At 36.9% G+C, this 15,471-nt stretch overlaps 1 protein-coding gene across 3 annotated transcripts in view; it reads right to left on the bottom strand.

Annotated features, from left to right (window-relative positions):
* Positions 1-1,203: 1,203 nt before the first annotated feature.
* LOC131149872 (uncharacterized) overlaps positions 1,204-15,471 on the bottom strand; it is a 72,226-nt gene continuing 57,958 nt past the window's right edge. For 2 of the 3 annotated variants that reach the window (XM_058100659.1, XM_058100661.1), the window contains 14 exons: positions 5,242-5,277; positions 4,943-5,144; positions 4,733-4,866; positions 4,453-4,633; positions 4,125-4,357; positions 3,893-3,985; positions 3,314-3,400; positions 3,205-3,237; positions 2,976-3,104; positions 2,806-2,866; positions 2,670-2,725; positions 2,515-2,571; positions 2,291-2,411; positions 1,204-2,091 (listed from right to left, as the gene is read on the bottom strand). In XM_058100659.1, coding sequence (XP_057956642.1) covers positions 1,946-2,091; positions 2,291-2,411; positions 2,515-2,571; positions 2,670-2,725; positions 2,806-2,866; positions 2,976-3,104; positions 3,205-3,237; positions 3,314-3,400; positions 3,893-3,985; positions 4,125-4,357; positions 4,453-4,633; positions 4,733-4,866; positions 4,943-5,144; positions 5,242-5,277 — 1,569 coding nt within the window. In that variant the 3' untranslated portion in view covers positions 1,204-1,945. The remainder of the gene's footprint in view (positions 2,092-2,290; positions 2,412-2,514; positions 2,572-2,669; positions 2,726-2,805; positions 2,867-2,975; positions 3,105-3,204; positions 3,238-3,313; positions 3,401-3,892; positions 3,986-4,124; positions 4,358-4,452; positions 4,634-4,732; positions 4,867-4,942; positions 5,145-5,241; positions 5,278-15,471) is intronic. The other variant, XM_058100660.1, reaches the window with a different exon arrangement.

Here is a 15,471-nt window from a genome sequence, read left to right as displayed (position 1 = left end):
CACGAGAGGAAAAGAGAGAATTTTGATTTGATAAAATGAAATGGCTCGCGGGACTTTCATATAACCCTCACTGCATGGTACTCTTTAAACTTTAAAAACATATTCTCTTCTTAAAAATATTATATTCTCTTCTTAAGAATATTATATTCTTATGGAGTAAAACTTACAAAAAATAAATAAATTAAATATGATTTAAAGAAATATCTCAGTTGGTTAGAGTTTTGTGTTGATATAGTATTATAAAAAATGTAGAAAAATAAATAAAGATGAGATAGAAATTTATGTGATTCGGCTATACCTACTCCACGAGAAGATGAGATAGAAATTTATGTGATTCGGCTATACCTACTCCACGAGAGGATGGGATAAAAAATTTCACTATTTGAAGAGAAATTACAAAATGATTTGAAACCAGTCTTGTACAAAATATCTCCTCTCTCTCTCTCTCTCTCTCTCTCTCTCTCTCTCTCATCCTTTCTGTAATATGCCTACTCTCTTCAAGCATTTTTGCGTACATTACAGATTGAGGGAGAGGACCCTTTTATAGCGCAATACATGGTGATGGAAGATAAATGAGTGGAAAATGAAGGGGTGACATTCATATTTTTCATAACAAATTTTAATATTATTTGCAGTAACATAATAATTTTTGTCACTACATTAAGCAACTACAACTAACATTACTTCCATATGTTGAATTTTGGTGGTCCAATCATCCCAGTCAACAGCCAAACACACCTTCCATCAACCATTTGCACAAGCCCACTCTAAAAATTTACTGCCCTGTCTAAGAGTATTTTAAACCACCCAAATATAAGTCCAATTTTACGTGATCACACACAAACACGCACACACGCAAACACATAAATATGGTTTGGGCCAACAAAGGCTTATATTGCTCTCAAGCTATATATGAGAAGAGGGAATAATCTATGTACACATGTGCAAGACCTCTAAGAACTTTGACAGTAGAAGGACCTAAACAGCAAGGAATCGATGGTATAACAGTCGGTCTTCAACTTCAACCACATTTCTGGGGAAGCTTTGTGCATTATTGACATTACAGATATCACAGTTTCGCCTGTCATAGTTGAACGATAAAAGTTTGCTAAGGAAAAAAAACAAGTAAATAATTTTTTTTATATAAAAGTAAATAAATAAATGGATCTATTAGGTAGGCTAATAATGTGTGCAAAGAATGAGAGTTTGAACAACTTAAAGTTGAGCTGAAAAGTCATAACCAATACACAGGACCTTAATTGTAACTTGTCAATGAATTCAACTGAAGTCCAGAAAATCATTTGGATACCACCCTTATCCTGTGAAAATTCCAAGAATGGACATACAACCTTAAGATTAATGCTAGCAGTGCGGTACTATATGCACAATTTCAATGCTGGAAGATCTAAAAATCCCTCTTTTATATTTACATTGGAAAACAATACAATCTCCAGGACCCAATGGGTGCAGCATCTTCTAAAAGAGGCCAGAGCAGCATTACTAAGTACTCACTAACCTAGCCTTCCCCACAAAAGCAACTTGAGAGTTGGAGGCAGAGAATGTGCCAGAGTCTCAGTACAGCGGGCTATTGACCAGGCTAATTTTCTCAGCAGGAGAAATCATATATCAATGGCTCAGTTATCCCTGCTCTTCCCAATGATAACAATTTTAAACAGTTTCTGCACCATTGTATGTATTCAATGCTGTCTGCAGCCAAAAGATGCAAAGCATATGGATTACAGGACTTCTGTTCTTTGTTCCTTCTGCAAATATTCAGACTGTTAATGGCCGAAAAAGCAACCAAGAGCAATGGCTGCAATCCTCATGATACGGCTCAAAGCACATACTATGGAACTGCATTCACACAGCATGATAACTGTTCTATTAACACATCATATTAACTTGGAATAAGAACAGACTCTGTGCTTGGTACATTTCCCCATGTTTATCTTTCCTCTTCACTTGCAACTCTTATGGGTTGATCCTCAACAGCGGCTTCTTCAGGATCATCATCAATATTCTCATTTTGGTCATCTCCGTATGCCTGGGAGCTTACCACCTGACCCATCAAGTCTTTGTGCTTCAGATTGCCTGTCCAAACAAGGGTTGAAAGGTAAATGTAAAGTTGGGCATGAAAATTCATATGTAATTCACCACAAAAGATACTTCAACAGACAATCTACATCATAACCACCTTTCTGTGGTTGGGGAAGACTACTGGGGAAGAAACGTTCAGAGCTTATGGAGAAACGAACAATTTCATGACAACTAACAATTAATAATTGCGTACCCATCCAAAAGGTGCATCCACTTGATGTGGTATGGAGGAGAGTCTTTACACCGAACAAAAACCGTTCCAGAGATCTCTTTGTAGCAGGAATTTTCCTTGTGATAACTGTTTTTCTAAGGCCCTAAGAAATAAAAAATAACAAAAATAACAATAAAAAATAAATAAATAAAGATATATAACTACAGTGCAAAGTACATCTATTAATAAGAACAGAGAGTACTAGCCTTGGCTTCAGAACATAGGGACTGTACCGTCCTTGTTGCCTTCTGAAGTTCTTTCACCTGATTCAATTCAAGGTATAAAGTATGACTACACTCCTGCCTAAAGAATGGTGACATACAATGAACAATAGCAGAAACAATTATTTGATCCAAGTTACCAGCTGAATTACAAGCTTATGATGCCTTTGGAAGTGGGTCTGGAGGAAGTCAAACACTGGAGAATGTTTTCAACTTTCAGCACCCAAAGTAAATATATCTTAGAACAAATAGCATGCCAATGTATTATAGGTATACCTTTCAGGAAGGAATCAACAAACTTCCCACCATACTTTACAGCCATTGCATGCACAGCTACCTGCATGATTGTTTTACCATGTCCACCTCATACTGATTAGAGCTGCAGAACTTAATCAACCAGAAAACAAATGATGGCATATTATCCAAACTTTAGTTTAGCTTCAAACCTTGTCATGAGCCTTGCACATGTTGACCAATGCGACAACCACATTCACACACTGTTGCAATTTGATCAAAAACCTCTCTGAAGTTTGATCAACGTCCACTCTGAACTTATTTAGGACAATTTCTTTGACCTGATAAGCAGGAAGAATAATATCGATTGAAACTTCAGCAAATTCAATATTCACCAACAAAACTATCTTCTAAAAATGCAAAAATGGTACCCAAGCTCACCAATTTGTTTAGCATAGCAAGGTTCTCTTCATGCTGGACATCAAATCTCATTTCGTAAACATCTCCATCAAAACAGTATTGTCACTAAAGATATAAGGGATTGACTTACCAATATCCGATACCATATGATGAAAGTTGCAGAACAAAGACTAGGGAAACCATGATACTCATCTTCGCCGGCTTTGCATGAAGGTACCTAAGACAGTGAATATTTATAGGTTTTTAAATGTTTTGGACAATCACTTTGACCTTGTTTTATTACCGCTTTACCTAAAAGTCTAAGCTATTAGGTTGTGGGCCACGATGTCTATCAAGCTTTAACACTCCCGGCATGTGAAGCCCAATTGCACGTGGAGAGAAACAGTGAATAAATAACATCCATTAGAGCAAATAAGAAAATTTTTGACCACCACATAATAAATGTGGGCGACAAGGCTAGAACCCAGGACCCCCTAGCAACCATAGCTCTGATACAATGTCAAATTACCACTTCAACTAAAAGCTTAAGCTATTAGGTTGTGGGCCAATCATGTATGCCAAGCTTTAACAGACTCTATGTTCAACGCTATTTAAGTGACTTTTTATGGCAGTGTGGGTTATCACTTTCTTCCTTCCCACAAAAACCCTAGGGTTCTGAAATCAGCGTGGTAGAGCATAGTAGCACAGAAATTGAAAAAGTTCTACAAACCTGAGGCAAAATAGAGCATGCGAGCTCACCCAACAAATCAGAAGTGGATTCACTATATTTTAAGTAAATGTGCAGTATCTTCTGCACTTCAACCTGCAAGAATCAGGCTAAAGATATTACAATTACAGAGTAAACCACGTCGTGAAAATACACAAATCACAGTCCATGCTGCCTATAAAATGGTACAAATTAAAAGGGAAAAAAGAAGAAAAGGATGCCACATAAAACTCACTCTGCTCTTCAACCCATCCTTGAAAGTATCATTATTGCAGTTATGCCTCAATAGTTTATGAGCAGAAGTTCCGAGTCTGTTACGCAGCATGAGAAGGACTTCCGGGGTGAATCCTGTGTGCATATTTTTTAGAGTTACCTCTGGTGACTTCTCAAGGAATTTCTGACCAGAGGTTACAAGTGATTCTAGAGTAAGTAGTAATTCTGAAGCCAGCGTGAACGAGAAAGAACTTGCTGCAGAAAACAGGGATCATTTCAAATGCAGTAAATCCATGAAAGCATCAAAAAATTATATAAAGCACTAATAGGAATAAGATACAACAACGCACCTAAGTCCAAGATTCCCTCGAAGAAAGAATAAGCACCACAATATAAATAACCAATACTACCAGGAGTAGGGATTGGTTGTACGCCTGAAAAAATAGAATCCCATACCATGGTGGGCTGGAAGGCTTCAAGCAGTCCCAAGAGGACTGTCTTGTTCATCAGAAAATCAGGAATATTTAGCATCTGCAAACAGGATGCAAAATTTTAAGACTAAAGCCAAAAGTACTCATGATGGTGTTTCTTTCTTTTTCTTTTTTGGAATTAAAAAATAATAATAATAACCTTACTGAAACACCAAAGTATCTCTTTACAGACTGAACTAGCAACTAAAGATTTTGAAACCACTATTTCAGGTATATTTGGGTTCCCAGAAGAAGCAGACTGAACTACCCAATGTTCTTGGCAAGCTTCAGGACCTGAAAAATATTAGCCCAGAAATTTTCACATCATGGAAGTACTGTTTCAGTGTTGTCCAATGAGCAATCATCTCACCTTCTTTAAGAATATGAACTGCAGAATTAAGATGCTTTGCAAGGCTAGGAAACAGCAGCCTAATTTTGTCCAAGAATTCATTCACTGTCATTTTTCTGAGACCTGAAGGAGCACTCAAGCATCTAGCTGGAAATTGTTTGCATGGAGCAAAGAACTCCAGCTTATGGTGAAGATCACGCAAAAGGTACAAATGCAGAGGTAACTAGCAGAGAAAATAAGAATTTTTCACAAGTTTAATGAGTTTATTCACAAGAAAATGATAGAACAAATACAAGCCAAGTAAAAATTTAACACCATACCTCTGCTGCTGGATCCAGGCAGCACAAGTCTTCTTTCTGCATGTAAGAGAATATAATAAATGAGTTTCATTATCATTACACCCAAACAAAAATGCATATTTTTTTTTATTCAATCAATAAGCCAAAATCAAATAAATAAATAAAATTTCTCCACACATTCACAAAGGGTGCTATGGTCATATCCACATTGTCACCTTTACATCTAAATGGACATCACAGATAAATAGATCTCAAAGCATGTAAGAACACTCTCTCTCTCTTTCTCTCTCTCTCTCTCTCAATGAACTGGATCAAAATGTTTTCCAATTTTAACTATAAACATCACATTTGACTAAATCTCTTTAGGAATTATTTCTATTTCAAATTTGAACGATAAATTAATGCTTGAGCTCAAACATGAGCTTTCACAGTCAATATTGCCACAGATAGCAAATGCTTGATTTTTTTATTAAAAAAATCATAACCAAAAGTAGAAGCACATCTTAATTCATTTAACCTTGTATAGTAATCATTATTCACATTGCAGGCTATGCATTTGGATCTTGATATTAATGGAAACGTTAATTTTTCAAAACATGATAATAACCAGAAAAATAATGATGGAAACTATGATATTGAAATATATATGTATACATGAATGATATATTTCAATATATGTAAACACATATATATGTATCTGCGTCTGTATTTATATATGTACGTATATGTAAACATTCATTGGAACCTCTCAAATGTGGAAACTTTAAATTGATACTCCAAGAACTTTACTGATGCAGTCACACCACAAACTTTACGCACTTACGCATGCATGAGCTGGAAATGTGAGAAAATTCAGGTTCTGCAGCTTCTGCTTGACATATTATTTATATTAGTATAAACAAAAACCGGAGAAACATCTTCTCCAGGAGACTATCCAACAGCATGTTTGTGTGACGTGTCTGTGTGGGTGTCTAAGACACAGGGAGCAGAGAGAAGTGCTGATATATTGAAGAATAACGAATAATGAAACAATTCATATATTGACATTTCATGCTCATTTATTAATTTCTGCTTTGTTATTCTCATCATCCAGTAACCACAGGATGATCCACAAAAAAGGCTGCAGGATTCGAACCTATATCTAACCATGGTTAATAATTTAGATTTCTGAGAGATGATATGATTCACTATAATATCATAAATTCACCCAAAAAATTACTGAGGAATAAGAAGCAAATATTAGCACAGGCTGGGAAACAAGGCCAAAAGGCCATGTACACCAAAAACTATCAAAACCTCAATGAAACTTCAAATGCTGAGAAACTGCCCTGGGATATGATAGATATAAGACCTCTGCCCATCTTATCCCATCTTTCATCAACTCTTCATCTTCTCATTCAAGAGTATCTAATGGTGTGCCAAGTAACATCAAAATCTACACCATTTTTGTACATGCAAACATTCCTTGCCTTCCAAGAGTGATAATTGCAGCAGCCCAAGTGAGTTTGCAGATTTCCTCATAATTGAATTTCCCATAATTGATGGCCATTTCAAATTTATATTCCAATCCATAGAAGCTCCCTGAACATTCATAGAAAGATTTACTGATTTGTAAATCTGCACTGTTATAAGACAGGAATGAACAAGTGATTCCTTGTTTCTAGGCTTTGTATGCAGAGTTTACATACTGGATCAATTAAGGTGCCCCAGGCTGCAAGCTTTTCAAGTGTGGGAAGTCTATCTTGAATGGCTAGCCAAACTTAACAAGTGATTCCTTGTTTCAAGGCTTTGTATGCAGAGTTTACATACTGGATCAATTAAGGTGCCCCAGGCTGCAAGCTTTTCAAGTGTGGGAAGTGTATCTTGAATGGCTAGCCAAACTATGAAGGCATGTTTTGGTACATTATGCTTAGCCCAGACTGCATTTGACTAAGGGACAAGGCATTTTCTACTTCTAAATTTCTAATACGCTCCCAAGCTTAGAAATCTGCTTCCAGGTGATCTGGTCTTCTAGTTTGAGGGAAAACAATCACACGATTTATCTTTAGATACATTTGCAAAGACTCATCTGCACCATATCCAGGATTTCTCACTTATGACAGAAACCAACTTTGCATTTTCAGGGAAGCACAATTCTACTGCAAATTTGAACCATAATTTCAACAGAAGACTATGAGGATGCCAATTATCATAAAATATAGAGGATTTTCCATTTCCAACACAGTGCTATATATTTGAGCAAGCTAGGCATCTGGCTCTTAAGATTCTTTTCCATGTCCATGAACAAGAAGATCTGAGCTTTGAAGACCAGAGGCTTTTGCCCTTGACCTTGTAGGTGTGAATAGAAATTACTCATAGGAAACTCTTAGAAGTATATAGATGCCATATAATTTTAATAGCTGAAGCTTCACTCCACTCAGCAATTAGTTTTGAGGCCTAAAGCTCCTTCCTTCAAGGGTCTACACACATCCTGCCATTTGATTTTACAACTGTGAGTATCCCAATCATTATCTTTCCAAAGCAAGGTCTTAAATCTCCTTTTTAACTCCCAGATAGCAGCCTGGTAAGAAACAAAGCAGTTGACCAATACCCTTGTAAGATCTGAAGAATAAACTTATCTTAGTAGCAATCCACCTGCATAAGAAAGATATTTATGTGTCCATGCATATAAATCCTGGCCGAAATTTTTTCAATTAGTAGCTTACATTCACCTCTGGTAATCTCTTTGTAACCAAGGGAAGTCCAGGATACTTCACAGGCAATTTGCCTAGAGGGAAGCAAAGTACATGTGTAATGTCTTTAATGGAATAGGACAGCAGAACAGAAAATTTCAGATTTCAGACGATTGCAACTCAGCCCAGTTATTTTATAAAATATTTGCAAAACACTCTTAATACGGGCAGCATATCTCATATTTCCTTAAGCTAAGTTTAGGAGATCATCTGCAAACTTGAGGTTAATGAGATTTATCATTTTGCATTTTGGATGAAAGCCCCAGCTGACCATAAGCTGCTGTAATTGGAGTAGTTTTGTAAGCACCTCCATAACCATAACAAAAAGGTAGGGTGGTACTGGGTCTCTCTGCCCCTAAGATTCTTCTCACCTTTAAAGAAGCCTTAGTAGAGACTTAAAAGGCTTTCATCAAATCAACTTTGAGTGCAAGTCTAGGAAGCTTATCATCTGTGTAATATCAATGAAGTAATTCCTGGGCCATCAGGATAGTATCATGAAAATTTCTGCCTTTCATGAAATCAGACCGATTTATACTAATGAAGGAATCAAAGCATTTCCAAAGCCTGTTTTCCAGTATCTTTGTAATACATTTGGAGAAAAAATTGCAGCATGCAATCCGCCTAAAATCCTTTGGATGAGAAGGATTTTTCACCTTAGGCACCAAAACTAGGTGTGTGGAGTTTATTTGGTTCAGAAGCTTACAGTCCTGGAAGGGAGGGAGAATAGCAACTGAGACATCTTCATCAATTATGTTTGAGCAAATTTTAAAGAACTGAGCATTAAGGGTCTGTTTGAATCAAGGATTTGATGTGGGAAAAGGAAAGGAAAGGAAAATAAGGAGGAAACTCATTTTCCCTTATATTTTCCTTCTCTATTAAATGCTATTGAAAATGAAAGTTTGTTTTAATATAATTAAAAATTAGAAAAAACAAAATATTAATAATGTGTAAAATCAAATTTTTGTTTATAGATTAGATATATTTTTTATTTTCTTTTTCCTTTTCTTTCATAACCAAACATGAAAATGAGGATTCCTTTATATTTTCCTTTCTTTAATATTTTCTGAGTTCCAAACAGAGCCTAAATCCATCCACACCTAGGGATTTGTCATCAAAAAAATAAAAAATGGCATCTTTGATTTCCTTCCTTTCAATCTGCTTGCTAAGTACAACTTTGTGTTTATCAGAACAAACTTACTTCAGAATCCTCCTCAAGTACTGTTATTTACAGGACTTAACCTCATTGTAACCTAGGCTGGAGTAAAACTGTAGAAGTTCTTTCGAAATTACCTCAGGGGTTTCAATTTTGTCTCCCTCTGCATTTTTTAAAGGATTTGATCTGAGATTTATTCCTTTGTCATTTGCTAATAGAGAAAATAATTTATTGTTCTATATCCAAGTGTCAGCAAATTCGCTTTTGACTTTTGCCCAAGCAATTCCTCTTCAGCTCTCTAGATATCCATAAATTTCGCATCTTAAAGCTAACCACCTCAGGGATACCTTTAAGAGATAATAGGTCAGCTTGGGCAAGAGATAGAGCCACTCACGCATCCTTGACACTATCATTCATACTAGAAAAATATTTCTTAAAGGAGATTTTCAAATTCTACTTTGAACTCTTCAGCTTCTGACACAATACATACAAAGGGGTACTATTAATATTTAATTAAAATGAAAAGCCTAACTTGAAGATTGGTCTCTTCCTCTATATATAATACAAATTAAATACATTCTAATGACAATAATACCCTTACTAACTCTCACAAATTAACATACTAACACACTCAATAATAATAATACTAAAAGACATATATAACCTCTAACACTCCCCCTCAAGCTAGAGCATAAATGTCATATGCTCCTAGCTTGTCACAAATGAATTTAACATGAGCACTCCCCGATGCTTTGGTAAACAAATCAGCAAGCTGCATGTCTGACTTCACATAAGCGGTTGTAATGAGCTTCTGCATAACTTTCTCCCAAACAAAATATTCATGAAAGACCGGATTGGAGGCAATATGAAGAGCATCTTGATTATGACATATCAACTTCATAGCCTGAGCATGTGAAAAACCCAATTCTTCCAACATGTTCTCCAACCAGACAAGTTCATAAGCAATGTGAGGCATAGCTCTATATTCTAACTTAGCACTTGACCTTGCCACCACACTTTGTTTCTACTCTTCCAAGAAACCAAATTACCACCAACCAAGATATAGTTTCAGTGTTGGATCTCCAATTGGAAGGTGATCCAGCCCAATCTGCATCTATATATCTATGGATATAAGTGTGACCCTAATCACGATATAAAAGACTTCTCCCAGGTGTATCTTTGAGATATCTCAAGATGCGAATTACTAAGTCTCAGTGACTTTCCTTCAAGAATCTAGAAATTGACTCACAATACTTGTTGCAAAAGATATATCCGGCCAAGATCTGTGAGATAATTCAACTTTCCAACAAGTTTCCGATATTGTCCAAGATTAGGTAGAAAAACACCCATATCTAGCATTAACTTCTCGTTAGGATCCCAGTTTAGATCCCAACAAGCTAGTTTCATCCAACAGATCAAGAACATACTTCCTCTGTGACAGAACATTTCCGATATGAGATCTGGACACTTATATACCCAAGAAGTATTTCAATGGTCCCAAATCTTTGGTCTGAAACATAGTCTATAGAAAAAGTTTGAGACTCTGAACACCTTCATCATCATCATCACCTGTAATAACAACATCATCCACATAAAACAATAAGAAGGATCCTACCTAATGAAGTATAACAATAAAACACAGAATGATCCACAGCACACCGTTGAAGACCAAATTCAAGTACTACAGCATTGAAATGACCAAAACACACTTTGGGAGACTATTTTAAACCATATAAAGCCTTCTTGAGCCGACATACTAAGCCTGACTCCTCTTGAGCAACAAACCCAGGTGGTTGCTCCATATAAACCTCCTCTTCAAGGTCACCATGCAAGAAGACATTTTTCATATCTAGCTGATGCAAAGGCCAGTGACAAGTAGTAGCCAAGGAGACGAACAGACGTACTAATGTAAGTTTGGCAACTTGAGAAAAAGTATAAAAATAATACAAACCATACACTTGAGTGTATCCCTTAAAAACAAGACGAGCCTTTAGATGAGCCACAGAACCATTGAAGTTTACTTTCACAATGTAAACCCAACGACAACCAATCACAGACTTGTCAAAAGGAAGAGGTACCAAGTCCCAAGTACCATTGTCATGTAAAGTGTTCATCTCTTCAACCATAGCATCCCTCCACCCAGAATGGACTAAGGCTTTCAAAACAGATTTAGAAATATAGTAGATGATAAGCAGTACCAAAACAATAATAGGAGGGTGATCAGGACTCATAAGAAACATAGTTGGAAATGGGGGTGTTGAGTATATGTGCATTTAGCTTTCCGAACAGCAATAGGAAGATCAACATCATCAGAAGTATGATCATCGGACGAGGAAACCAAAGGTGTGGTCGTAGAAGCTAGAGGGGACTCTCTTCCTTGGAGCGGCCATCGTGAATACACCTGCAAATTAGGGTTATCAAGACGATGAGAAGGACTCAAACTACATGGAGACTTAGATGGTTGGTTGGATGAGGACAGCAACGTAGAATCTGGAAGATTAGGCAAAGGAAAAGACTCATTGAGCTCAAAAGTGCTAAGTGATTGAGTGTAGTACGGTGTAGACTCAAAGAAGGTAACATCAGTAGAAACAAAGAAGCAATGCAGCACAACACTATAACAATGATATCTCTTTTGACATATGAGTAGCCTAGAAAGACACATTTTATAGCACAAGGACCCAACTTATCCACCCAAGGAGTTAGTTGATGAATAAAGGACACACCCAAATATACGAGGAAGAGAAAATAACGATTAACTAGGAAAGATAATGGAGTAGAGAATTTTACCACTAAAAACAGAGGATGGCATTCTAATGATTACATAACAAGTAGTAAGTACAACATCACTCCAAAACACTTTAGGTACATGCATAAAGTAAGGTGCGTGTGATTTCAAGAAGATGTCTATTTTTCTGCTCTGCAACCCTATTTTGTTGAGTGTGGACACAGGATGATTGATGAACAATACCAAACTGAGTCATATAAGTAGTGAATTGTGCACTAAAAAACTCTTCAGCATTATCACTTTGAAGTATTCAAACTAGAAAACCAAATTGAGTCCTTATTTCAGAACAAAAGACACAAAGCACATGAAATAACTTAGAATGATCTTTCATTGAATATAACCAAGTCATTCTTGAATAATCATGCACAAAGGTTATAGAGTACTGGAAACCCAACCCCAGACATCTGAATGAACTAACATAAAAAGGCTTGTAGCCCGTTTATTGACTCGGAAAGAAAAAGAAACAAGATGATGCTTTTCCAACTAACAAGACTCACAATCGAGACTAGACATAGAACTCAAACTAGGAACAAGACATTTTTAACTTTTTCAATAAAGGATGACCCCGATGACAATGAATTTAGAAAGGTGTGGCAGTAGTAGTGCAGGCAGTAGAAGGAGATAGCGACTCAAAGTGATAGAGTCCACCAGCTTCATGCCCTCTGCCAATCGTCTTACTCGTCTTCGAATCCTAAAAAACCACAAAATCAGGAAAAAATGTCATTAAACATTTCATGGATTTAGTAATTTTGCTAACGAACATAAGATTGAAAGCAAATTTGGGAATATATAAAATCAAAGGAAGAGAAATAGAAGAAGTGGGATTTACAGTCCCAATTCCCTTAACTGCAGTAGTGGGTCCATCAACAAGGGTAACACAAGGTATATTTGCAGGATATTGAAGAGTGAAGGAATAGCTAGGTATACCTATGATATGATCAATGGTATCAGAGTCTATACCCCAAGGACTAGGAAGAGAAGTACTGGATGATAGGCATACTGTGTGATTACCTGTTTGGGCAAGAGATGCAATAGGAAGAGAAGCTTGTTGTGACTCTTGATACTTCCTCTAATATAGATACAGTATGTTGCCCCCCCCCCCCACTCAACGCCAAAGATGAGGAGTCGGTGGTGGCTACATTGGCTGCCCCCAAAGGTGTAAAGTCAGTGGTGGCTGCATTGACAACATGTGAAGGTCTGCCATGAAGATCCCAACACTGCTCAATAGTATGATTATTCCGTCCACAATGAGTGCACTTGCGAGGAGTACTTTTGCCTTGTCCATCTCTACCACTACGACCACTCGAACCACGGCGATAACTTTTGCGATTGTTTATTAGAGAACTAGAATCACCCTATGTAGCAAAGGCTGTCCTCTCAGAGTCAGATGTAAGCGCAAGAGAATGCGTGCTAAAGGAAGCGTTAAGGACACGAGAATAAACATCAGCAAATGACGGTAGCTCGTCACTATTGAGTATCTGGGACCGAACTACCTCAAACTCTAGTCTCAAGCCTGCTAAAACATGAAAATTTGTCATCTGCTCCCTCTGCTTCTACATCTCACGAACATCGGCATTTATAGGTTGCACAACGTTAAGCTACTCATGAATACGCTTCATCTCTCCAAAATAATCTGCAATACTTCTATCTCCTTGTTGTAACTAAAAGTACTCATGGGATAAATCATACATACGTGTAATGTTACTAGAGTATAGAATTTTGACATAATCCCAAATCTCCTTGCACGTATCTAGATGCATACACATCTGTGCAATTTGTGGCTCCATAAAATTCCATAAAAGGGAAACAGTCAAGCCATCTTCCTAAACCCACATGTCTTTTCTCTCCTCATCCGAAGAATTAGATTGGAGCAAGTGGTCAGATTTCCCGAATCTTGCTAAATAAATCCAAACTGCTTTAGACCATTGAGCATAGCTATTTCCATCCAACTTTTGGTCGTTATTTGTGGTAGCAATGTAGGAAACAAATTCTTGAGATTCATAGATTCCATCCCAACACTCACAAATCAACAACCACACCAAAAACAAGAAGAACAATCAAAACTAATCGCGACAATCACAAACTATGTGAAGCACCGACACAACGACGGATGAGGTGAACAACTCACCGACAAATATAGCACTGCCACGGCACTCACAAATCAGCAACCACACCAAAAATATGGGAAGGAAAGCCGCAAGAATGGTTTTTTTTCCAATGACAGCTAAGGGGGATAGGGTTTAGGTTGTATCACACTCTGATACCATCATAAGATTTGATTAAAATGAATGACCTAACTTGAAGATGGGTCTCTTCCTCTATTTATAATACAAATTAAATACATTATAATGACAATAGAAACTCCTCCCGCCTTGTCCAGCAATTCAAAAATCTAGATTGAGCATTGGCCTACCATTGTTCTGATTTCTCATTTATCTTAACCAAAGCAGGACAATGGTCTAATATTCAAGGCAATAAGAAATCTACTTGCACGTCAAGAAAAGAAACAATGTAAGTTTGAGAGGATATCACTCTATCTAGCTTCCTTGCAATGAAACTCTTATTCCTTTTATTTGTCCAAATGTAAATGGGACCAGAAAAGGGGCAATCAACTAACCCTTTTATTCCTTTTATTACGTCTTCTTTAATTTCCCTTCCCGCTTGCATAATAAATCCAAAATATTTAAATCTATTGGTGCTATTAATCTCTTGATTATCACATTTAATCTTCTGTCCACTACTACTCCTTACTTTACTGAAATTACATTTCATATATTTTATCTTACTCCTACTTATCCTAAACCCTTTAGACTCTAATGTAACTCTCTAAAGTTATAGCTTAGATTCCACTCCGCTCCTACTATCATCAATCAACACGATATCATCTGCAAACAACATACACTAAGGGATCTCATTTTGAATATTCTTAGTAAGCAAGGACTTAAATTTCGGTCGAAATGTCGAAATTTTGACTGAAATTTTGAATTTCGAGGGGTCCCGAAAGGAAATTGAGAGACAGATTCGATTTTGAAAATATTCAACCGAAATTTCGAGCTTTTGGCAAATTTCGTTCGAAATTTCAAAAATTTCGGCTGTTCTTCCGAAATTTCCTGGAAATCATGTGGAAGAAAAAAAAATTAAATTGGAGGGAGGAATTTCAGCACTATTTTGAGTATTCTCAAAAAAATTTTTGCCTTTTCCCACGTGATTGTGCACGTTGTGAAACCCGTGACCTTATACAGTGAAAAAAAAAATCTCGCAGAGATACTCTGCACTCTGCAGATCCATTATTCAACCAAATAATTCCACCGACCACTACACAAATTATTTCTATAAATTAACATGCATTCGGATACATACCTCAAGCTCAAACTCTCAAAAGCCTTCTTCTTCTTCTTCTTCCATCTTCAAAAAAAAAAAACCCCAGATTCCAAATTTCTGCTGCCTCCTGCCTCCACCTTTGAAGTTCAAACTCCGAAAAGCCCTAGCCTTCGAATCCCCTCTTGCCAGGCCTTCAAGCCTCTGCCTCTAGCCTTCGGCTTCACCCTCCACCTCCATCGTTGTCGGCGTCACACACAATC

The sequence above is a fragment of the Malania oleifera genome, chromosome 2 (genome assembly GCF_029873635.1).
Source record: "Malania oleifera isolate guangnan ecotype guangnan chromosome 2, ASM2987363v1, whole genome shotgun sequence".
In the NCBI taxonomy this organism is placed as follows: domain Eukaryota; kingdom Viridiplantae; phylum Streptophyta; class Magnoliopsida; order Santalales; family Ximeniaceae; genus Malania; species Malania oleifera.
Note: the sequence above shows the minus strand (reverse complement) of the source record. Positions and strands in the feature narration are given on the sequence as shown.